Genomic DNA, 25,392 nt, shown 5'->3' with positions numbered 1-25,392 from the left:
TCAATTCCGGCTGCTGTATCTTGTTGTAAATGTCTTTGCTATTGTAGATAAATTTCAATACTTCATTAGTATTAGTCACCTCCTCTATCTGGACAATATCCTTATAACCAGCAATCTTTACACACTGCTGACTGAATACTTATGCTTTCTGTAGATCTTCCAATGTACACTCCCCTTGTCCATTAATGAATCCTGGAATGTTCTTCTCGGAACCTGTTTCCTGCCTTAAAATGCCTATATATTGTAACAGGAACGCCCGTACTTCAGTTTATCGGAGAGCATGATGAACGACAAGGCGTGTACGGCCCATGCTAAGAGAGTAAGAGAGAAGGGTAGTGAAAGAAAAATTCATGATTAAGTGGATCCTTCAGTTTATTCAATAAATAGGCAAATAATTATGTCACCTTTTATAGCTGAATTGTAGATTTGTCCCTGAGGGTAGAAGAGGACGTTGTCCCGCGGCGGCTGCGTCGTCTTGCGGTCGGCGTCGGCGTTGTCTTCCGTCGTTGGTGTTTGTATTAGTGTTGATGACTTGAACCAGGGGCAGGAACGGGGAAATGTGGAGCTTCCACATTTGACGTCGTGGGGTATTGGTGTGACATTTCCCTATGGCGAAGCACGCCGAAATAGTTCCCACAGTAGCAAGGATAAAGTTAGAGTCACAGTTCGTATTTGGAATAATACGCAAATGAAACAATCTAGAACCTTCCGAGGTGCGGTGATCGAGCACTTCATAAAGAAAATTAAATTTATCGAGTACAGTCTCTGCACTGTACTCCACCAGCATAATACATTTGTTGAAATAAATGACAATCCAAATTCCCGTACGTCGTGATTTTCAGATTAACACTGGCACTTAAGATCATAATGCAACACAGTTCAACGGATAGACATAGTCTTTAAAGGAAATTGAGGCTGATTAGAAATACTACCGCTGCTTTCACACAGTCTTTGAACGAAATCAATGCTGGCACAGTTAATGCAAGAACACAGTCTTTAAATGAAATAAAGCTGACACAATTAATGCGAGAACACAGTTTTTAAACGAATTCAAAGCTGGCACCGTTTATGGGAGAACACAGTCTTTAAATGAATTCAAGCTGGCGAGAACACAGTCTTTAAACGAATTCAAAGCTGACACAATTAATGCAAGAACACAGTCTTTAAACGAATTCAAAGCTGGCACAGTTTATGTGAGAACACAGTCTTTAAATGAATTCAAGCTGGCGAGAACACAGTCTTTAAACGAATTCAAAGCTGACACAATTAATGCAAGAACACAGTCTTTAAACGAATTCAAAGCTGGCACAATTAATGCAAGAACACTGTCTTTAAACGAATTCAAAGCTGGCACAGTTTATGTGAGAACACTGTCTTTAAATGAATTCAAGCTGGCGAGAACACAGTCTTTAAACGAATTCAAAGCTGACACAATTAATGCAAGAACACAGTCTTTAAACGAATTCAAAGCTGGCACAATTAATGCAAGAACACTGTCTTTAAACGAATTCAAATATACAGCCGGACCGAGAGACGAATTATGTCGTGACGGCTTACTTGCACACACTCGCTGACTCACGGCTTACTGCCGACTCACTCCACTCTCTGCCTTCAGCACACTGCCGTCGCATACCGCGCACTCCCTCTGCTTTACTGCAGGCTTTCTGCTTACATTCTGCCTTACCCCAGGCTGGCGACTCGCTTATATTTCGTTCATGCAGCAATGGAACACAAAGGAACCTTCTGCGTGACGTCGCTTGTCCTTGGCCGGTGTTCTGGAACGTCGCGAACTTGCTCGCAGTTCCCATTATGCCTGTGCGCTCGGCGCAAGTTTTAAAGGCTTACGGCCGGGTGTTAGCGAGCTTCTCTTAATAAAAGAATGAAACGTGAATGCTCGTAGGGTGTTACCGTTTCATCTCCCCCCCTGCTCGGGAAAAAGAAAATTGCTGGGCGATTTTCTTTTCGCTCATCTCCTAGTAAAGTATTTCAAAAACTTGAACAGTCTTCTCACTATAGCCAGAGGATTAATGTAAGGTGTGACGCATTTTGATATGATTCCATCATTCTCCATCTGTTTAATGATGACCCGTGCTTCTTCCAAGTACTTCATGGGTATCGGATAAGGCCGTTTCTTATAAGGTGATGTGTCAGTAACATCTAAGTGGTGCTTGAAACCCTTAATGACTCCAGGTTTCTCAGAAAATACATCTGGAAACTTCTTAAAAAGCTCTTGGATTGCCTTTATTACTTTATCATCATCGTAATCTGGGCTTTCAGCTACATTGGCGAAAAGCGTGAAGTTGTAGTGGTCCTCGTTAAACTCATCATCGATAATGGACGCCATCTGGTCCTCTACGGGTCCCACTTCCTCGGGTCGCCCCTCTTCGTGGACGCTTTCTTCGACAGGCGGAGCCTCGCTCATCTTGCCTTCTACTATGCCCACCGGGGTCTCACATTCCGGATTCTTCACGTCATTATAAGTAACCAACTGTAGCCCTACAGATTCGACGTGGAAAAATTTAATCACATTAGCGGGATAATCAATGATTCCCCCATGTTGAATGAGAAAGTCTGATCCAAGAATTAAGTCAAATTTCATTTGCGTCAAAATCAAAAATAGATGTTGGAACTTAACACCACCAATTTCTAACTCAAGAAACGCCTGGAATTTGCATTTAATAGCTTTGTCAGGAACTATGCCTTTAACCTTAACTTGAGCAACCGGCAAGATGGAGATGTAGGTCGTCTCCTGCGCCACATCTATTAATTTCTGCGAAATTAGTGAGGCTTGCGATCCCGAGTCTACTAGAGAGTGGACAATCATATTGCCTAACTTAATGATAATGATCGGTAAGCCGCGTTGTATCTGAGGCTGTCGTGGTGTTGAATCCTCATATAGTAAATCTGCATCCTCTAAATACCAATGGTTAATGAGTGCGCTACATACTACTTCTCCTCCCTCCGGGTTTTCAGGCAGTCTTTTTATTGCTTCGACAAAGTTTTTTTTTTTGTGTACCCGTAGCTCTTGGATCCATTTCCGTTCTCTCATTTCTTCTCTGTATCTCTGCCTGGTATTCCAAAGAAGCTGCTCCAGGTAAACCCTCTTCCCTGTTCTTATTCCTTACATACTCCGTAGTCTCTCTCCAACGTTTCTCTAATTCTTCCCGCTGGGAGTTCCTATTATCATTGGGTTGATTAGCTGCCTGCCTCCATGAAGGTCCAGGTTGAAACTTAGCCCTCCCTTCGTAGGGGCGATTCCTAGATCTTCTATACCGAAACGGAATATCTCGGCGAGTTTCTCTTTCTTCTCGCGGTTCTGGATTTACTTGAACCGGAGTTTTCATTTCCGTAAAGTTGGTTGTAGTTTCTTTGGTTCGACCTGCTTTTGCTGCGCTCTGAGTGTGCGCAGTGTCGAGTTTCCTCAGGACATCATCGAGCTGCTCCAAGTCCTGGACATTTGCTGCCACCAATATTTCCTGAACATTTGGTGGAAATTGCAGCGTTATGACCTGAATAAGTTCTTGCTCCGGTAAAGGAGGGTCGAAAAACTGCATCTTTTTAAGCTGAGATATGAGATAATCTGAATATCGCGAGGAATTGACGGACGTGTTATACTTTCTAGAGTATAATTGAAGTTTTATCAGGTGCTGAGCCTCAGCACTCCAAAATCGTCTAAGTAAGGCTTCCTTAAATTCTTCGTAAGTGTTAATACTGAATTTAAAAGCGGTAAACCACATTAACGCCTTGCCTTCTAACAATCGAGATGCTATTCGTAAACGACGGTCGGTCTTAACGTGATTTTCTTGAAAGAATTCTTCGAGGTTGAGGAGAAACTCCTTAGCAGTATACTCCTCTTTCCCCGAAAATTTGGCTGGTTTTTCCTCAGTTATTTTAAAAATTGTGGAAACATTCATGGATTCTCCACTAGTGTTGTGAAGGCTAGATGATGAAACATCCTGTTCGATTTGCGATACTTTGCTGTTGAGAGCTTCTATACCCCCTTGGAGTTCAAGTTTTAGGGTTTTAATTTTCCCCTGTACGGAATTCTCAATTTCCTTGACCTCCTTCTCTATGTCGGTCTTGACTTCTGCTACATCGCGACAGATACGAGTAATCTGCGTGTGAGCATTATCTAACTGAGTCTTGACACGTTTATCGGCCTCCTCTTGCTGACTTTTCAGAAGAGTAATTTCGTTTCCCAACTTCATGAAATTATTTTTAACAGATTCATGAAGTTTGTCTTGAATAGACGCGATTTTAGTTTGCGCAAGAGATAATTGAGCATGGGACTCTTGAAATTCTTCCTTTAAGCTTTCTACTTCTTTAAGGACCTCCTGAGAAGAAGACGGGAAAGCAAGTTTTAAGTCCTCCGCCACTTGTGATTTTATATCTTGCTTAATGGTTTCTAAGTCACGTGTTAATCTTTCATTTATTTCCGTAAACTTAGAATCCATTCTTTTGTTAGATTCTTTAAATCTTTTTTCAATTTCGGCACCTGCACTATTGAGCCTACGTTCCAAATTATTATTAACTTCTGCAAATTTTTGATCAACAGATTCTGTCAATTTTACAATGTTGGCTTCATTAGCCTCCCTTAGTTGAGTGATACTACGATTAGTTGCTTCATTAGCCTCCTTAAGTTGACCTATACTAGCCTTAGTGGCTTCCAGGGTCGCGTTAGATTCTTTAAGTTGAGCTCCTAAAGTGTTATTAGATTCAGCAATTCTACGCCCGAGATTAGTGTTACTTTCCGTAATCCTGTCATTTAGACTGAGTTTTAAAGCCTCGATGGCAGCTAGTATATTTTCCATATTAATGTCGTTATTTTCACAAAATGCAGAAAATACAATCATTCACCTCATACGTAAAATCACCATTATTGTCCAATGGTAAAGTTCAAAAATTTCACCAACACAAAATATCAAACACTTGTGCATAAAATTAAATATCACCATTATTGTCCAATGGTAAAGTTCAAAATTTCACCAACACAAAATATCAAACACTTGTGCATAAAATTAAATATCACCATTATTGTCCAATGGTAAAGTTCAAAATTTCACCAACACAAAATATCAAAATTTATATAAGCCTGTGCATGAACATTATGCCTGAAATGTTTTACATAGCAAGAGAAAGAAAAAAAATAATCACTTGTGCCATAAACTTGATCAGAGTTCTGTGCCAAAAGTTTAAAATTTCGTCAAAGTCATTGAATTGAACTTCGTAAAATTTTAACACATTCACTGAACTGGAATTAACGTACGTACTATGCACTTTTATTTGAATTGGTAAGTTAAGATATCACTGATTTCAAAGTTAATTTTTATCACTTTACTCTCTTTAATCTGGCCCCAACGTCACGGGTGCCACTATTCACTCTCTTTAATCGGGCCCCAACGTCATGGGCGCCACTATTCACTACCTTCTCTCTGTAACAGGAACGCCCGTACTTCAGTTTATCGGAGAGCATGATGAACGACAAGGCGTGTACGGCCCATGCTAAGAGAGTAAGAGAGAAGGGTAGTGAAAGAAAAATTCATGATTAAGTGGATCCTTCAGTTTATTCAATAAATAGGCAAATAATTATGTCACCTTTTATAGCTGAATTGTAGATTTGTCCCTGAGGGTAGAAGAGGACGTTGTCCCGCGGCGGCTGCGTCGTCTTGCGGTCGGCGTCGGCGTTGTCTTCCGTCGTTGGTGTTTGTATTAGTGTTGATGACTTGAACCAGGGGCAGGAACGGGGAAATGTGGAGCTTCCACATTTGACGTCGTGGGGTATTGGTGTGACATTTCCCTATGGCGAAGCACGCCGAAATAGTTCCCACAGTAGCAAGGATAAAGTTAGAGTCACAGTTCGTATTTGGAATAATACGCAAATGAAACAATCTAGAACCTTCCGAGGTGCGGTGATCGAGCACTTCATAAAGAAAATTAAATTTATCGAGTACAGTCTCTGCACTGTACTCCACCAGCATAATACATTTGTTGAAATAAATGACAATCCAAATTCCCGTACGTCGTGATTTTCAGATTAACACTGGCACTTAAGATCATAATGCAACACAGTTCAACGGATAGACATAGTCTTTAAAGGAAATTGAGGCTGGCTAGAAATACTACCGCTGCTTTCACACAGTCTTTGAACGAAATCAATGCTGGCACAGTTAATGCAAGAACACAGTCTTTAAATGAAATAAAGCTGACACAATTAATGCGAGAACACAGTTTTTAAACGAATTCAAAGCTGGCACCGTTTATGGGAGAACACAGTCTTTAAATGAATTCAAGCTGGCGAGAACACAGTCTTTAAACGAATTCAAAGCTGACACAATTAATGCAAGAACACAGTCTTTAAACGAATTCAAAGCTGGCACAGTTTATGTGAGAACACAGTCTTTAAATGAATTCAAGCTGGCGAGAACACAGTCTTTAAACGAATTCAAAGCTGACACAATTAATGCAAGAACACAGTCTTTAAACGAATTCAAAGCTGGCACAATTAATGCAAGAACACTGTCTTTAAACGAATTCAAAGCTGGCACAGTTTATGTGAGAACACAGTCTTTAAATGAATTCAAGCTGGCGAGAACACAGTCTTTAAACGAATTCAAAGCTGACACAATTAATGCAAGAACACAGTCTTTAAACGAATTCAAAGCTGGCACAATTAATGCAAGAACACTGTCTTTAAACGAATTCAAATATACAGCCGGACCGAGAGACGAATTATGTCGTGACGGCTTACTTGCACACACTCGCTGACTCACGGCTTACTGCCGACTCACTCCACTCTCTGCCTTCAGCACACTGCCGTCGCATACCGCGCACTCCCTCTGCTTTACTGCAGGCTTTCTGCTTACATTCTGCCTTACCCCAGGCTGGCGACTCGCTTATATTTCGTTCATGCAGCAATGGAACACAAAGGAACCTTCTGCGTGACGTCGCTTGTCCTTGGCCGGTGTTCTGGAACGTCGCGAACTTGCTCGCAGTTCCCATTATGCCTGTGCGCTCGGCGCAAGTTTTAAAGGCTTACGGCCGGGTGTTAGCGAGCTTCTCTTAATAAAAGAATGAAACGTGAATGCTCGTAGGGTGTTACCGTTTCAATATACACTTCAATTTGTTTACTAAAATTTGTATGAATGCCCATTATGCTTGCCATCATGTTATTATTAGCTGACTTCTTTGCTAGATTCAATTCTCTAGTAAGTTCTTGAAAGAACTTGAACTTACTGCCACAACCATTTCTAACTCTGTTTCTGTCCAGCCTCCTTCTTAGTCCCTTTACTTCTCTGTTATAATATAGTGGGCCTTTACCATTCCTTATCACCTTTAAAGGTACATACCAGTTTTCCTCAGCCCTGAATTGTTTTAAACCCATCCCACAATCTGTTTATATTTTTATTTACCATTTTCCACTGATTATAATTACTTTTTTTAAACTCCCACCCTCGTGCTACTCTTATCAACCACATGGTATTGCCTGATAGTCCTACTTTTTAACCTCCATTTCTATGACTATGACATAAACAGCTTCAACCCCACTAATACCACCTATCACTTCAGTTTCTCTATACAGCTTGTTTGATTTTACCAGCACCATGTCCAGAATATTTTTCCTTCTATCCAGTTCCATCACCTTCTGATTCAGTTGTCTTTCCCAGATTAACTTTTTTACCATCATGGTTTCTGTATGTTTCATCACCTTCCCAGTTAACATTTGATAAATTGAGATCACCAGCAACAATAATGTTTCTTTCAGTGTCTTTCTCCACATAAAAGATTATCTTATCAAATAATTCTTCATCAATGTCAGCATTACCTCTTCCAGGCTTGTATACCCCAAAATCACCAAAGTGCCTATTATCTTTAGAGATGAGCCTACACAAAGAATTTCATGTTTCTCATCCTTAATTTGTCATAGCTTACAAATTACCTTTCACCATTATGAGTACTCCCCTTCCTACCATGCCTATTCTGTCTGTATGATAAACACTCCAGTTTTGTGATAAAATTTCCGCATCTATAATATCACTTCTCAGCCATCATTCAACTACTTTTATAATATAATATCTGGTAAATTACATAATGCTATTCTTTCATTACAATACCTCTACAATTTTACACTAACAATTTTACGTCATCCTTCCAGTTTCATTGCTGCTCCCAATACTCCCATGGTTTACATGATCCTCAAACATTTACGTTATATCTCTTCATTACCATTCCCTTAAACCCAAAATAAACAAATGTCTATTTACATATTGTTATGTGTTGGCAGGGTAGTAAATAAATAAGCACAACTGATAGTATTTAACTACAAATAGCTACTTACACAGCTACACATCACACAGACGCACCAGGATCATGGTACAAAACACACAATTACACAGTTCGCTCTCTCTCTTACCCTCACTGTTCGGTCTCACTAATACACACTCAGTCTTCTTGCGATTAACACTTTTATTCTCTTTCTGTCTCACAGTTTCTCACGCTGCCGGTTTCATAGTTCTCATCCTGTGCATGGCAGTCTCACAGTTCAGTATGACATACACCTTCCACTTCCGGTTGACTTCGTTCACTGTCCCATGCTGATACTCAGTGTTCTAGTATGGCTCCATGGCTAAATGGTTAGCATGCTGGCCTTTGGTCCCGGGTTCGATTCCTGCCAGAGTCGGGAATTTTAACCATAATTGGTTAATTTCGCTGGCACGGGGGCTGGGTGTATGTGTTGTCTTCATCATCATTTCATCCTCATCATGACGCGCAGGTCGCGTACGGGCGTCAAATCAAAAGACCTGCATCTGGCGAGCCAAACTTGTCCTCGGACACTCCCGGCACTAAAAGCCATATGCAATTTTATTTCATTTTTACCCAGTGTTCTCTTCCACACCATTCCAAAACTCGACGTTCACTACACAGCGGCTGGCCCTAGAGATCCAACTCCACAGGGACAGACAGGCAGAATGAACACTCAGTCCCACAGGCAAGATACTCCACAGACTGCCTCCACGACTCAGGCTGCCCCATCTCCAGCAACACTCACTCACTGACAGAGCACAACTGAACTCTCCACTCCACCTGAACTGAACTCAACTCAACTGGCCCCCACTGGTAAGTGTCCCCTGGCTTACATACCTGAGCCTGTCCCATCCGCATGCCTCAAAAACCAGATGCTTCTAGAACCTTCCTGAAAGCGAATACTCTTAGTGCACCATCCAGATGCCTCTCATAATGATGAAGGCCTCCAATGAGGAAGCAGAGCAATGGCAGAAGCACTGACCAATACGCACCCAGCTCTCTCCCAGTGGGTTCACTGCGCCCCAACGCAGTGACATCACTTACGATCCAACCCAGGCTCAACAAAACGGTGAACGTAGAGGCCTACCGCATCACAATATAAGTCTTCTAATATTTTTATTCTATTTCAGGAGTTTCAGCAGAGACTGCTGAACTTCAATACAAGGAGTCTACCTCACCAGTGAGAATTGACACAAATTGTGAAACAACACGTTGGCTCCATGAAGGTAAGAAAACAACAAACTTTGTGAATGTACATTTCTAATGTCCCTTCTTTACATGATCATTCTTGGGTTCACACTGAAACTGAATGTGTAAACAAACCCCGCCATATTAGAAATATTCTGAACATTCCTTTGACGCTGACTATTTAACCACTTACGTATTGCTTCTTGTACACATCTTCTGCACTTGGTACATGAAAGTGGATCAGATGATGCCATTTGACCTCAATATAGTCTGTCCAAACATTGACACATCTAACTTCTGTCAAGATAAAGATGAATATGTTACTATCATGATTTCTTACCTAGAGGAAAAAAGGATCTTGATAAAAAAATTTAAAATAGAACAGTACAATGCTGAAGTAGAACTGAAAAACTACTGGTCATAAACTTTCTTTAAACCTCTTCTTTAAAAATCTTGTACAAGAAGTTAGATTCACTTTCAGTCTCATCTTTGCTAAAGGCAGATCAAAAGTTTATTGTTTTAAACAAAGCAGTCAGCTCCACTCTTGTATATGCCTTTCAGACTGCTGAAATAAGACAACAGTGGTTAACTTCCTGAAAGCTGCTGACAAAATGATAAAAAGCTCCCTGAAGGAAATTTTGTTGTTACCTATGAATACACCCAATAATGCTCTGTATTCTGAATTAAGATTCAAAGGCCTCAGACTTTTTAATGCAACCTGGGAAGTACATCTGCAACAAATAAGTGCATGCAAGAAGCTTCACCAAGCCAGTAACAGATATATTTTGAAGATCTGTCATCCAAAAACAACATACTATTTACAGGCCCTCAATATCACAGATATTAACAGATACTCCAATAAATGCATCAGTCTTTCAAATCCAAGAAAACTCCCCCAAGAACTAAGAAGTGGTGAAATGTCAATTTGATGCCCTTTGCTCTATAGAGAGTACACTACAGCCAACTACTGGTTTAGACATAACCAAGAACTTTCTTGTAGCAAATGGTGGAAGGCAATCAAGATAACATCAAATGTTTCTGCAGTACAAAATGTTCCAGGAAGAACTCAGAATGGAAACCTCTGTCGCAGATGCCCCAGAAAGAAAGAAACACTGGGTTCTTGCCCCTACGACGAAGTACAGAGAAACGTCGCTACAAGATAAGATCATTGACTGAAGAAGAACTCCAGAGTAAACATTTACATGTGCATGAAAAATTCCACAGTTTGTCTGTCTATTAGCAGTGCAAGATGAATTGACAAAATTGTTTTTAAAGATATTAAAATAATTATTTCTTTAAATGGAATGTTTTATACTTTACACCTTTTCAATACTTATAAATACATATCAGCTGATGTACCCATGCTTTGTTACAGAATTCTTCATTGTATGCAGAATTCTACGTGGTAGTGTACACATTATGAATAATATTGTTTTAAATTGCAAAGCTCTTAACGTTACCCCAGAAACTCTATGGACAAGTCACCATACGTCTTTTCTCATGTGGGTTAGGGAATTTTCATCGTAATGGTAGACCCTCTTGCCTCAGTCATAATCAAGTTGGGGAGTCTTCATTATAACGGCAAACACTCACTCTCCACCTGCCTTTTTACATCCGCAGAAGGACTGTCTCTGTAGTTTTCCCAACTGAAATTAACATAGATCATTACAATGACATTGGTAGGAATGTCACAATTAACCCATTCACTGTCAAACCCGTATATATACGTTTTGGTGCAGCGTGCACTTCACCAATCTCACAAATGAACGGGATATAGTGTCATGCTGCCTGCTGTCAGTTCTTGATGGATACATACATTCACATCCATCTCTTGGGACAGGCCAGAGCAAAGTGCAGCTTCCACCAAAGTCCCAGTCTCACCCATGCCTGTGACAATATGGATGCTGCTGGGGTATGGGTTGTGCTGTGTAATGACATTCAGAGCACGACCAGTGTGTCTGAGTCTGAGTGTCATGAATGGTGTTGCTCATAGGCTTAGTCGTGCTGCAATAGCACTTTCTGGACCAGTGAAGAAAGCAATGGCAAACTACCTCACTCTTCACCTTGCCTAGTACACCTCATTTGGGTGCTGCCATTGGTTTTTGTGGGTTTTCTTATAGCTGCATAGCCTTTGGTGGTGCTATTTGAGGATCCAACCAGCCTCTGGGCTGATGACCCAATAAACAGACAGACAGATAGTGTCATGCTTTGAGATTCTGTGAAAATGGTCAAAGCATTACTGTACGGCAGATATACCACTCCATTTTCCGTGTTTTGAAAGCGATCTGGTGTTATTTCAGCTTCAATGGAGTGGAACATCTTTCCCGCTAATGTGTACCCATCATGGCGTCTTGAAGTATACATTCATCTCTTGTTGACGAAGTTTATATTATATTTCAGTAACAATATCACTGAGCGCAGTAGCCATGTGTGTTAACATGCTTCCACTATGGAGCCAAGCTCTGTGTTTGGCAGGCAAGTGGGTCGAACCCTACCATCAACTGTCCTGAGAATGGGTTTAATTTTTCCTCCCTTTTGCACTCTCAAGCAAATGCCAGAACAGTTCCTAGTCATAAGCCACAGCCAATTCCTTCCACTTCCTTACCCAGTTTCATTCACCATCATTCATTCCATACTCATTGTCTTCTGAACTGAGGTTTGCATCAGGAAGGGCATCCAGCCATAAAAACATGCTGTAAAATATAATCTCACTTCATCCCCGATCCGGTATTGGGCTGCAGGGCTAAGGGGACGATATGCATTCCTTTAATAGTATCAGTAAAAATTAATCTGTAAAAGTGCTTCTTCCTTTTTTTTTAAACCGGCCCAGAGGGTTTGGCTGTTCATCAAAACTCGGTAGTGAAAAGGATGAAAGCAATGCCATCATATGAAATACTCGATCAAATGAAAAACCACACATTTTCTCACTTTTAATGAACAGTACTATGCTGCCTATCTAACACTCTAAAATTCCAGAGCTGGAATGACCAGGCCGTGCAACGTAACCCCAAGAAGAAAAGAAATGACATTGCGCTCAACAAACGCTATAGGACCACATTGACAGCAGAAAAGGAAAGGAGCACAAATAAAATATACAACACACAAAGCCTAAAATAAATTAACTTACCCAGACACAAGCGGAAGCAATGGAATATGTGCTGAAAATCCACCCCATATAAAAGGATCCAGGGACCCCAGGATAATACACCAGTATACTTTAAAAGAAATATATAATTAATCATAAGAACATTTTTAAATCATTGAAAATTTGAAAATATTAGAAACAAATTAGTGATAATAAAATAAAATTTCTGCAAAATAAATAAAGCAATGAAACTTAAATAAATGTAGGATTTTAAAATATATTTCTCAACTAACAAAAACTAGAAATGGTGCACCATAAATTATATCTATTTCTAAATAACATTTTAACATTCTAAAATTTAATAAAATTAAATGTGGGATGAACAGCTAGGGTGAATAAACATGAAGAGTTTATGACAATTCGTAGTGGAGGTATCACCCACCCAAAATGTGACCTAAGATATACGTCCAACCACGGACATATGAAATGAGAACCTATGGACAACCCAGAAGAAAAATTTTCAAACACAAAACAAGCTTAAAATTTAGACAAAATATATCAATCACAGATAAATCAAATAGAAATCCCAAAATTAAAATCAAACAGATTAGTAAACCAACCAAATAAAATCACATGGGCGATAAAATAGAAATATTAGCAGACTCCGTAATCCATGCGTCCATACATACTGAGAATCAACAACAAACTCATACCAAGATCAAAACAAACAGCATTCCCATGTGAGAACAAAAGGAAGATGAGCAAGATCAGACAACAATGACACCATTACATAATAGGACAGCATGGAGGCAAGATAAAACCAACAATGAGATATTAAAAAAAGGATTTTAAACGCTTGAAACACTCCACTAAGGAACGCATAAACCCCCACCAAATAATAGATTTTAAGTTAACCACCCTTTTTTTTAATATTACAACTAAAGCATAAGCTTCCAGTAGTTCAAATTTTAAAAATTAAGGACGTCCCAGTGATAAATGAATAATGTATGTATGTATGTATGTATGTATGTATGTATGTATGTATGTATGTATGTATGTATGTATGTATGTATGTATGTATGTATGTATGTATGTACAGTCCTCAGCCCGAAGGCTGGTTGGATCCTCAACAGCTCTGCCATCAGCTGTCATAGATGGCCTAGGCATCACTGAAGAGGCCAACTAGGGAAATGAGGAGTGAGGTAGTTTCCCGTTGCTTTCTTCACCAAGCCAGAAGTTGCTATTACATATTAGTCTGCCAAGCCCACTGAAATGCATGCACTAACCGACCCTATGAGCAACTTTTTCACACCATTCATAGCAGGCACTGGCTGCATAAGGAATGGCATTACTAGCATCGCTCATACCTCAGTCACTTTCATATTGTCAAAGCCAAGGATATGACAGAGACAGATCAATGAAAGTAACAAAATTGCTCTAGCCTATACCAGAAGATATTGTGCACTGTAAACACTAGGTCCTGCCAGCAAAGGCATAAATGAATGATAAGTAGACATATTCTTTAAATGAGACACACTGGGTGAGTTGTCCGACTCGTTGGCTGAATGGTCAGCGTACTGGCCTTCGGTTCAGAGGGTCCCGGGTTCGATTCCCGGCCGGGTCGGGGATTTTAACCTTCATTGGTTAATTCCAATGGCCCGGGGACTGGGTGTTTGTGCTGTCCCCAACATCCCTGCAACTCACACACCACACATAACACTATCCTCCACCACAATAACACGCAGGTACCTACACATGGCAGATGCCGCCCACCCTCATCGGAGGGTCTGCCTTACAAGGGCTGCACTCGGCTAGAAATAGCCACACGAAATTATTATACTGGGTGAGTTGGCCATGCGGTTAGGGGCGCATGGCTGTGAGCTTGAATCTGGGAGATAGTGGGTTTGAATCCCACTGTTGGCAGCCCTGAAGATGGTTTTCCGTGGTTTCCCATTTTCACACCAGGCAAATGGTGGGGCTGTACCCTAATTAAGGCCACAGCCTCCTTCTTCTCACTCCCAGGCCTTTCCTATCCCATCATTGCCATAAGACCTGTCTGTGTCAGTGCGACGTAAAGCCACTAGCAAAAAAAAAAAAAAGAATTGACACATAAATAAATGAAAGGTTTTAAAGTAACAAAGGGAAGTTAAAATTTACCAAACGTGAACTAATAAATAATAATAATAAATATTAAGTAACTTGGAGATGAAATATCTAAGAAAAATAACATTAACAAAATAATTAATAATAATAATAAAATAATAATAATAATAATAATAATAATAATAATAATAATAATAATAATAATAATAATAATAATAAATTTTAAAACTTAAGAAGTAAATGTAAAAAGAAATGGTGATTTACACAGTGCATAGGTCAACATGAGGTAATTACTGAATCAAAAAATGCAAACAATATTAATAAACAAAAACAAAATGACAAAATAAAAATCCGTAAGAACCGGGGCAAGGAACACCACATCTACAAGACTAAAAAAATTAATAGAACTGACACACACACCAAACAAAATAATACAAGAAAACACAATAAACTGGCCAAAATAATAATCAGAGACGGAAAATAAAATCTGGATAAGCAAAATGGGCATGTCATTAAATATCACCAAAATGGCGCTCAAATGGCATAAAAGAAAGAGGAACCAAACCCAAAAGCTCACCACAAGGAGCACATAAATAAATTAAACAACCAATAAAAGTAAAATTACATGACCAAATGAAATATATTAAAATGTAATACTTACAATAGTGGTGAGGTGTACGATAATATCTTACCCGGGCTGACACATGTGCTGGTAATCACCAACAAAATAAACAGTTTCAATTAACTATTAAATTTTACGTTCCAAGATTACATTATCAACTAAAGAAACAATTTAATCCCTAAACAGGATTTTAAATCGGACCTAACCGATCCCTATGGAATATTTTTCCATCTTGGTAGACGATGGCTGATGCATGGCCTCAAGCGTCCACACTCGACCAGTCTCAATGGCAGACAGTCTCTTTCAGAAGGTGACCACACAAGCATTAGTGACAGGCGAATAATGTGCACTCTGGTGAGAGAGTCCGTTCACAACAGTAGTAAGTTAATTTGCTGACAGATGGCGTCAGAGTCCACACACAGCATATGCGGGCTGCCACGAATAAACATGGCAATATCCAAATACAGACTCATTTAAAATGAGCAGAAGAAAACGTTGACAATGTTCAATCCATATCAGAATTTAAAGTTAGATGTGTCGTCCAGACACATACTTTAGTATACACCAGTTTTTAGATGAGAGTCTGATTTTCAATAATATTTTCATTAATGTAATAATGTTACATCCTTCCCGCCTGAAATAAGACACCAGAGGATCTTTAGGTTAGTATATGGAGTTCAGTGACATGCAATTGAAGTTAACACAGCATAATACTGAACACAATAGCATTCAATGTGCCTCATATAATTTACAAGGTAAGTTCGAACATATAGGGATCACTGCAGTGGCAACAAATGTATATCCACAATGCAGAGTTCTTTCATTACATGCAACCAGAAGTAACTTTTAGGAACACTCTTACTTGGTCTGTAGGTGTCATAAAAAATGCAAGCACTGGGCATGGCATGTACAATTCAATGTGTAGATATGATGGTGTACAAAGGGCCAGTAAGTACAGCGCATAACACAGCAGATAGTAGAGAAAACCATAACGTGCAAGAATCCAGCACCAAATGATGAGCTCCAATGACACAGTTTTTAGATGTACTAGTCCAGCACTACTTCTTGCAATGGCAGCTTCAAGAGAGGTGCGCACTGAGTTGCAACATGAACAAGAAAGCAGCAAGTGAGGGAACAAGTACTGCCCAGTAGACTACAAGGAACCAAAATGGTTCTGTCACACAAATTAGGGGTTTCCTTCATCTCAAAATGAATTTCCAAGACCTTTTTATAACAAGGTTTTAGAAAATTCATGGGGTAGTAGTAAGCAAGAACACTTACAATGACAGGAGAACATTTCTCCAGTTTTAACTTCAGAGTTGAATACACAAGTGACAACTTTAATTTGAGTTTAGTTAATTTACCATTACTGGCATTGACGTTTGAAATTTCAGAAAATTGTGATAATAAACTTTTACAATTGCTTCCTCATGTGGAAGTTAATATGCAACAGGTACCTGGGACACAACATTATGTACAAGTGTAGGCCACTAATAACCTAACAAACTGAATTTGAGGATTAATTACATACTAAGAAAAAAGGACATGACTTAACTGAAACGTTACCAAGAATTAACCTAATAAAATGGGGAACCAAACACAAGAGAATAATAATTTAGAATGTTTAAGATGGGTCATGGAATCCAGTAGTAAGCGACAGTAATTTAGACCACAGCAATGTCAAGAAATTTAATAAACCTAACCAGGGCATCAAACACCCAATTACTAGGTCGAAGACCATTACCGAATAGTTTCCACATTAATTTATAAGAATTTACTTAACATTCTTCCACACCTTACATAATTTCCAAGGTCAGTATTCACACCAGTAGGATGTGAAAATGCTAAACAGAAATAAATAAACCAAAAGAGGATACAGGGAGGGAAAAAATTAATTACCATAATACAAGATGGACAAAACCCTACTTTATAACAATCAACCCATTTACAAAACACAAACCTACTAAATAACCAGATAACCCAGAACATGAAGAAAAGTGGAAAACAAGTAGAAAAGAGACAGAAAATATAGTAACCCAAACTATTCCTAACCATAAATGGAGAGATCACATGGGAAATTCAGCAAGAATAAAGGAAGAAGCAAAGGTAGTGACTGGAGACTTAACCGGTATAATAATAGATGGAGGGGAGATCTTAAAAGTGCATCTGCAAGAAATTACTGTGCAACAATTACCGAGGTCAACAAGCACATGGCAGGTGACAATTACAGTCAGGATAATAGCGAATAACAAATAAGAAATAAAAATGGTATAACAGTACCAACAGAAACAGTTCAATACAGCATAAATAAAGGCCAAAATTCAAGGAAAAATTCAACTCCATATAAATAATCATTGAAAACATTGAGCACAGATGTTTTATCAAGATCATCAAGTGTTCAAGAGAACCTCTGAATAACCCAGGACTAATAATATGGTGGCGTAAAGACAATTCACCCCATGTGATTATGCAAATCTACACAGACACCCTTCCAGCCAGTCAGAATTCATGGGATATAATAAGATATAAACAATGCATAAATGATAGGTAACATGATCATAAAGCCCTAGAGTTAATGAAGAGGAATTTTCAATCAATCAATTGGGCCCCATACCATAATGACAGATAAGGAATTTTAGCAACTGGCCAGGAACTACCCCAAATGATCCTATACTCATTGGAATAGAACCCAGAACATTTAGATAATAACCAGCAACAATATAATTGTCAATACATGCAGGATTGAGCTAGAAGCATCAGGATTACAAGAGGTTAAACAATAAAACCAGATGAGGAACAGATCAAGTCCCAAAAAACAGAATAGGTCATGCAAATAAGCTTGATCGGATGAGACTACGTATAATCAGCCCTAGGGTGCAAAGGAAAACTTCTCAGTACACAAATTTTTCATAATAGTACCAGATCACATACAACATCTGACCCACAGATACCATCTAAAAGAAACAAGTTCTCATATCATAAGATATTAAACGAAGACATGACAAAACCAGTGTACATCCATGAAATGACAACAAATGCCCAAACGGGCATCAGGATAATCCTGGGCTAATAATAGTGTGAACTAAATCACCTGAAAGACATCCCATACTGACTCGCAACCACCTTGCCTATGTCTAGGATTCCAAGGTTAAATAAATATACCAGCTAGGACAAGGACATACGATAACAGGTTGGCATAAGGTAAGATTAGAGAAGATTTCATATCGAACTTGTACAGTAAAGACCCCATAAACAACCAGAATGATAACATTACACACCAGGCTGACAATGTTTACAAAATAGGCTCCCATAATCCATAGCAAATAACCAGTAAGAAAAAAACTTTTTTTTGCTATTTTGCTTTACGTCGCACCAACACAGATAGGTCTTATGGTGACAATGGGATAGGAAGGCCTAGGAGTGGGAAGGAAGCGCCCATGGCCTTTTAATTAAGGTACAGGTCTGAAAATGGGAAACAACAGAAAACCATCTTCAGGGCTGCCGACAGTGGGATTCGAACCCACTATCTCCCGGATGCAAGCTCACAGCTGCACAACTCTAACCACATGGCCAACTCGCCTGGTAAAGAAAGAATTAAGGTTAAGATCAATTTTAGAACAGATACCACAATATTAGGTAATGAAGTGTACCGATGACTACCTGACAATTGCGAGACCAACAACCAAAATCCCAGAATGAATACACAGTAAAAAGGAAGGATTGTTTCAGCAATAAGCCAGCAGTACTCGATACCAGAATCCAGAATTGAACCCACACAACAACCAGAAGTCACCAGCAACAGTATACAGATTTTACAATTACAAGTAAGAATGACCAATAATCAATACATGCAGTAACCAACCAGGACTAGCAATGAAAAATTAGGAAGAATGAAAAATATATTCAGGCACAAGGCTAAAACTGACTTCCATCACCGAGAACAAGAAGATTACATTACCTGCATGACACTAGCCACCCGAGGTAAGTAACAGAGAATACAATTCCAGAACAGAATTCAGTATATAGTTACCAAAGAAAATATATGCAAGGGGGGAAGAAGCAAACTAACAGTGACTACAATTAACCAGTTCAAGGAAACCACAGGTGTTGAGAAGGAAAACTTACCAAGAATTTTAGACCCCACCTAATTACAACTTGACTGCATAAGTTACGTACATGCAGAAAGCACACCGGAACAATGAGAAAAAAGGAAGTAATACCAAGACAGGAAAACCCATGATTAACGTTGCCAGTAGAAATGAATAATCCCACAAGAGAATTGACAGCACTACCTGATATGGACACGTCACTTAAATTAAAAGGTTAATATAACCTCAGGTGAGCAACACAGCCATAGTCTATCACCATTCAATCAACAGGAAAAGCATTCCAGAGTACATAAGAATAAGAACACTGCCCAAAGTTACCATAATAGCATCAAGTCCAACAGATTCAAGTGAGATTCATGTCAATATATCACCATTACAACTACATATTCATCCAAATATTTACACAAGGTCATAATAACAACACAATACCACCAGAGGGAACATGTACAAGACCCCCATAAGTCGAAATAGGAACAAAAGTCCCTGATAAGTATCAATTACACAATCACCTTTACCATCAAATGACATCTCACTATGTTAATAAATCTCACAATGGCAACACATGACATGTACTAACCAAGGCAAACCAGAACATGACAAATAATCAGCTGAAAAGAAAGATCACCATGGGTCAAGATTGTAAATAAATTTCACTTAGTCAGTCCAAACAGCGAGGTGGGTACACAGTCACTGAAAGAGAAAATATAATTAAACACAATTTTATAACATAATCAGGAACCCACAAGCAAAGCTGGAATAATGACAAATTATACAGGTTAACCAAAGATTACAACAGTTATTTTAACACAAGACACAAGTTCTTCAAATACATTTCATGAACCACAAGCACAGCCAATTTTCTCACTAGACCCAAAGCATAATCATAAAAAGGTAATAACATCAAACTAATACAATTTCATTACTGTAAAATGTGGGAGAAGATTTACTTAATTTTGAAACAGCTCAATTAAATAAATAGTTTGAATAGATTCATCAATAAAAATAATGTAATATTCATCAACTCACCCAGAGATTGCAGGTCCAGAATACAAAGGAACAGGGTTTAAGTTCCACGGAAGGTGAGCTCAAACATAAACACATCAAGACCAAGATGATCACAATAAGGGAAGGACTCGAGCACACATGAAAACAGACAGCAAAACACCAAATTACTTGGGAACATTTCAGTTTTACAAAATTTAAGACATTCTTAAGGTTAATATTAGTAGGTGCAATCATTTAATAATTAAGCTCAGCATTATTATAATAGCAATCGAGCGTAGATACAACAATGAACCGCGCGAATGCTACCACTGCAAGAAGAAAAGAAATTATGTTATGCTAAACAAACGCCATAGGGTTGTGTTAACAGTAGAAAATGAAAGGAGCACAAATAAAATATAAAACACACAAACCCTAAAAAATAAATTAACTTAGCCAGATACAAGCGGAAGCAATGGAATCTGTGCTGAAAATCCACTCCATATAAAGGGATCCAGGCACCCCTGGATAATAGTGAGCACAACTACCAAAAGAAAACACCAGTATACTTTAAAAGAAATATATAATTAATCATTAATGAATGGCAGTGAAAATGTGAAGAAACTTCAAAAGGTACAATTACAAAGGAATTCTTTCCAACAGTTGAAGGTAGACTAACAAACAAAATCAACCTAACATGAAATATGACAACAATAGTAACCGATCATGGAAACATTGCATCATATCTGCACAGGCTTAGGATTGTAAGCAGTCCCGAGTGCTTCCGCCACAGCGGACCCCAAACAACAGACCACTTAATATTCTAGTGTAGTGAAGTGAAAGGTGAGAGTGAAATGTTTATAAACATTGTTAGTATAGTAGGCAACTGGCCAATGCAAAAGTCTGCCCTAATCGAAAAATATTCAAAACCATTTGTAAATTTGTGAACTCTTTAAACTTTCAAGCGCTGAGAAAGAGTCAAGAACAATAGCCATCACCAAATATGTACATTAAATGTAATCAATATTTTTCACACAAATATGTAAGATTAGTTTGGGGCATGTAGTACTACTCATGGAGTGGAACATGCAGAGAGTATATATAGTAAAATAAAATAAAAAATCATAAGGAAATTTTTAAATAAACAAAAATTTGAAAATATTAGGAAACAAATTAGTGATAATATAATAAAATTTCTGCAAAATAAATCAATCAATGAAACTAAAATAAACATAGGAATTTAAAATAAATTTCTCAACTAACAAAAATTAGAAATGATGCACCATTAATTATGTCTATTTCTAAACAACATTTTAACATTCTAAAATTTAATAAAATTAAGTGTGGGACAAACAGCTAGGGTGAATAAACATGAAGAGTATATGTCAATTCCTAGTGGAGGTATCACCCACCCAAAATGTGACCTAAGATACAGGTCCATCCATGGTCAAATGAAATGAGAACCTATGGACAACCCAGAAGAAAAATTTTCAAACACACAACAAGCTTAAAATGTAGACAAAATATATCAATCACAGATAAATCAAATAGAAATCCCAAAATTAAAATCAAACAGATTAGTAAACCAACCAAATAAAATCACATGGGCGATAAAATAGAAATTATAGCAGGCTCCGTAATCCATGTGCCCATACACACTGAGAATCAACAACAAACTCACACCAAGATCAAAACAAACAGCATCCCCATGCGAGAACAAAAGGAAAATGAGCAAGATCAGACAACAATGACACCATTACATAATAGGACAGCATGGAGGCAAGATAAAACCAACAATGAGATATTAAGAAAAGGATTTTAAACGCTTGAAACACTCCACTAAGGAACGCATAAACCCCCACCAAATAATAGATTTTAAGTTAACCACCCTTCTTTTGAATATTACAATTAAAGCATAAGCTTGAAGAAGTTCAAATTTCAAAAAATTTTAGGACATCCCAGTGATAAATGAGTAATAAGTACACACACACACACATATATAATTAAATGAAAGATTTTAAAATAAGAAATGGAAATTAAAATTTACCAAATGTAAACTATTCAATAATAAGAATAATTGTTCCGGGCATTCTATGTGATGCAGAGGTGAAAGAAGGTGCGGGCATGAATGGGTGGATATAGAAAAGTCAGAAGATTAATTTAAAACTTTAAAATTAGATCTATATTTCTTTTTCCTATTCTTTTTTAAACTTTACCCTTTGCTAAGCAAATAACAAAATCAGGTACAAAACCTAGCTCATGAGCTTGGGTAACAATATTAGGAAAATCAGAGTAATCAATAAATAACAATTAACAACCTGAGCTTGAAGCTCCCTAATTACAATATCACATGAGCACTACTGCTCCTTTCAACCAACAGTCAAGGAGATGGATCTCCCGATTTTTACATCAGTGGAAGAGCATCTTTGTTCTACAAATTTACACCTTAGGAGACAATTCACAAAAATTACAATTCCAGGCCTATCAAAGGCACAATGTACATTTAACAAAACAAACAGTATTTACTGTCTTATTGGCTCAACAGTCTAATTGTCTTAAAATGAAATGAATGGAATTGAGTTTAACAGGGGAACAAGTACCCATTCTACATGGCATTTGGTAAAAACAAAAGGTTACTGTTACTGGCCAAAAAATCAAAAGGTTAGGAGGCGAACACTACATAAGAGGCTTGCAGTGGTGTCTCAACAGCGCACTAGCCGCCAGCGTCTTGGAAAGGTGTTGCAATCCAACTGATGAGCACACTGCTACATTGGGGTGAAACGCTGGTAATTCCACGATTGAAAAAGTCTAAAGAGCTTAAATGTTTTTAACATTTGCAATTGATGAAATTAAATTATGGTTTCCCTTAGGGACCTTATTTTTTTTCTTTAGACTAATTTGAAAATTTGCATTTAGGAAAATATCTAAGTTACATTGCAAAAGAAATTTGAAACCTTCCCCTCGAGCTAGCTTTCAAAGACTATCACATAGTTAAGCAGAATTTGCCATTACCTTGAGCTGGTGGACCTCCCAAAGATGGACAAGGGAGCCCTTTCCTCCTCGTTACGAACACATTCTGGACTGGAGCGATCACAAAGACAACATGACCCGAAATGTCACAGCTTGTATAGTGCAGAGGAAGGTTCCAGATTTCTCTGGGTCAAAATCATAACACCACCCCCCCCCCACAAATTTTCATTGGACAATCAAATAAATATAAAAAACCATGATTGGTTATTTAAATAAATGTACGAATTTTCTAATTGGCTAACAAATAAAGTTTGCAGGGAGATATAGAAGTGTTGATAAATTTAGAATACCAAAAACAATAAATAAACAATTCAGTTTAGGAAACCTTGGTACACAAAATTACTTCAAAATTTAATTGTTCATTCTCGCACCAGAAGGAGCATCTAAGTAACTAGTACGAGTAGAGACATCTGTCAAAAAATGTCCAAACTTCTTGTATCAAACAGTTTGATGACCAAGTTCTAGATGGCCTTGTCAAAGACGCTTAACTGAAATGCACAGGGCGGGTGTACCTCTGGTACAGACCTCCAAGCCCTAAAGTCTTTATACAGGTGCCACAGTTTAGAAATTTTACTTTTTAGAAAAATTTGAAGTTGAAGTTTGTAGTCAGAAAATTTCTTGATGGAGAGTTCGTTTGTAAGTTATTATGCCATAACTAAGTCTTGAAGTCTTCATAAAGCTGTAGAAGTCCAGTAAGTTTGACGGCAAGAGCGACCGCCGCTTCCGATACCAGAGTAGGGTTCCCCAGACCCCCCCAAATACCCTCAGATATATCTTTCCCGCTACCTTAAGAGAGGTAGCCCTGGTGATGGTCACCACAGATCAGATATTGAAGCACTGCCCCATGGTGAAGTAGGTGGTTGTAGTTCCGCACCTCAGACCTTGCCGATAGGGATGGTGTTCAAGTTTGCCGTCGTGAAGAAGACTAGACCAGAGACTTGACCCATGCCAGCATCACTCGTCAGTAGTTGTAACTCAACTGCAGATGACAATTAGGGCACTGAAACAATAATTTTCTGGGTGACAGTGACTGTTTATTTTGGAGAGAGAGTTGGTTTATATTGTGTTAGAGGAGCAGATAAGGCGGGCAGCATCGAGGATGAGTGTGTGAAATGCAGGCTTGGTTTTGGAGGCGGGGGAAAGGTAATGGCAGATGGGCAATGGAAGAAAAGCAATCTTTCTAGGTGGTACAAGGTCACAAAACATATCTTAGGTATATTACAATTTTAACAGGGCAGAAGGCCTCAACATTATACTTATTATTTTAATATTCCAAGCGGCTGGGAAAGAAATAGAACTACTTACTCACTGCCATAACTTAGTGGCCTATACTGAAGAAAGGGTTTCCATTATAGGAGCCAGCACTGGATCTTCCCGTTGACATTTTTCGATGTCACGATATAACATAGGGGCATCCATCAAAATAGCACCAGCACAAGGAGATATGGAAATGGAAGGAGAAAACCTTTCCTCCTGTTCAATGGACTCAACGTTACCAGAAAATATGCAGCTTAAACCACCTGTGACCACATTCTCAGATCCTCTAATGTGACGAATTGAAAAGCCAATATACGGATAGCCCAATGGTAGCCAATCCTGTACAACAAGGCCTAGCTAAAACCAAACTTAAAATGTGATTGTCAGTTTCTAACTCCAATTTAACATGCTGCAGACAAAGGCGGAACTTCTCCAAGGCAAACAGGACTGCAAGTTCTTCTAATTCGTAGATGGAGCACTTAGTTTCTTGAGCCAATAAGGTCCTAGATACATAGGCAATAGGCCTCCTCTCAAGTTCGCTTTCTTGAAGAAGGACCACAGCAACAGCAGATGAAGAGGCATCGGTTTGAACTATGAATTTCTTAGAGAAATCTGGCATAGCTAATACTGGGGCATTACAGAGAGCTAACTTTAGATCTTCAAATGCAGCTTGCTGTGATGGCCCCTATTCAAACTTGACACCTTTCCTAAGAAGT

General features: G+C 38.6%; 1 protein-coding gene across 1 annotated transcript in view; it reads left to right on the top strand.

Annotated features, from left to right (window-relative positions):
* LOC136856943 (uncharacterized) overlaps positions 1-25,392 on the top strand; it is a 245,934-nt gene that overhangs the window by 27,177 nt on the left and 193,365 nt on the right. Inside the window, exon 3 of the mRNA XM_068231054.1 lies at positions 9,432-9,527. Coding sequence (XP_068087155.1) covers positions 9,432-9,527 — 96 coding nt within the window. The remainder of the gene's footprint in view (positions 1-9,431; positions 9,528-25,392) is intronic.

This window comes from Anabrus simplex, chromosome 1, assembly GCF_040414725.1.
Source record: "Anabrus simplex isolate iqAnaSimp1 chromosome 1, ASM4041472v1, whole genome shotgun sequence".
Classification (NCBI taxonomy): Eukaryota; Metazoa; Arthropoda; class Insecta; order Orthoptera; family Tettigoniidae; genus Anabrus; species Anabrus simplex.
This window is presented reverse-complemented; position numbering and strand designations above follow the sequence as displayed.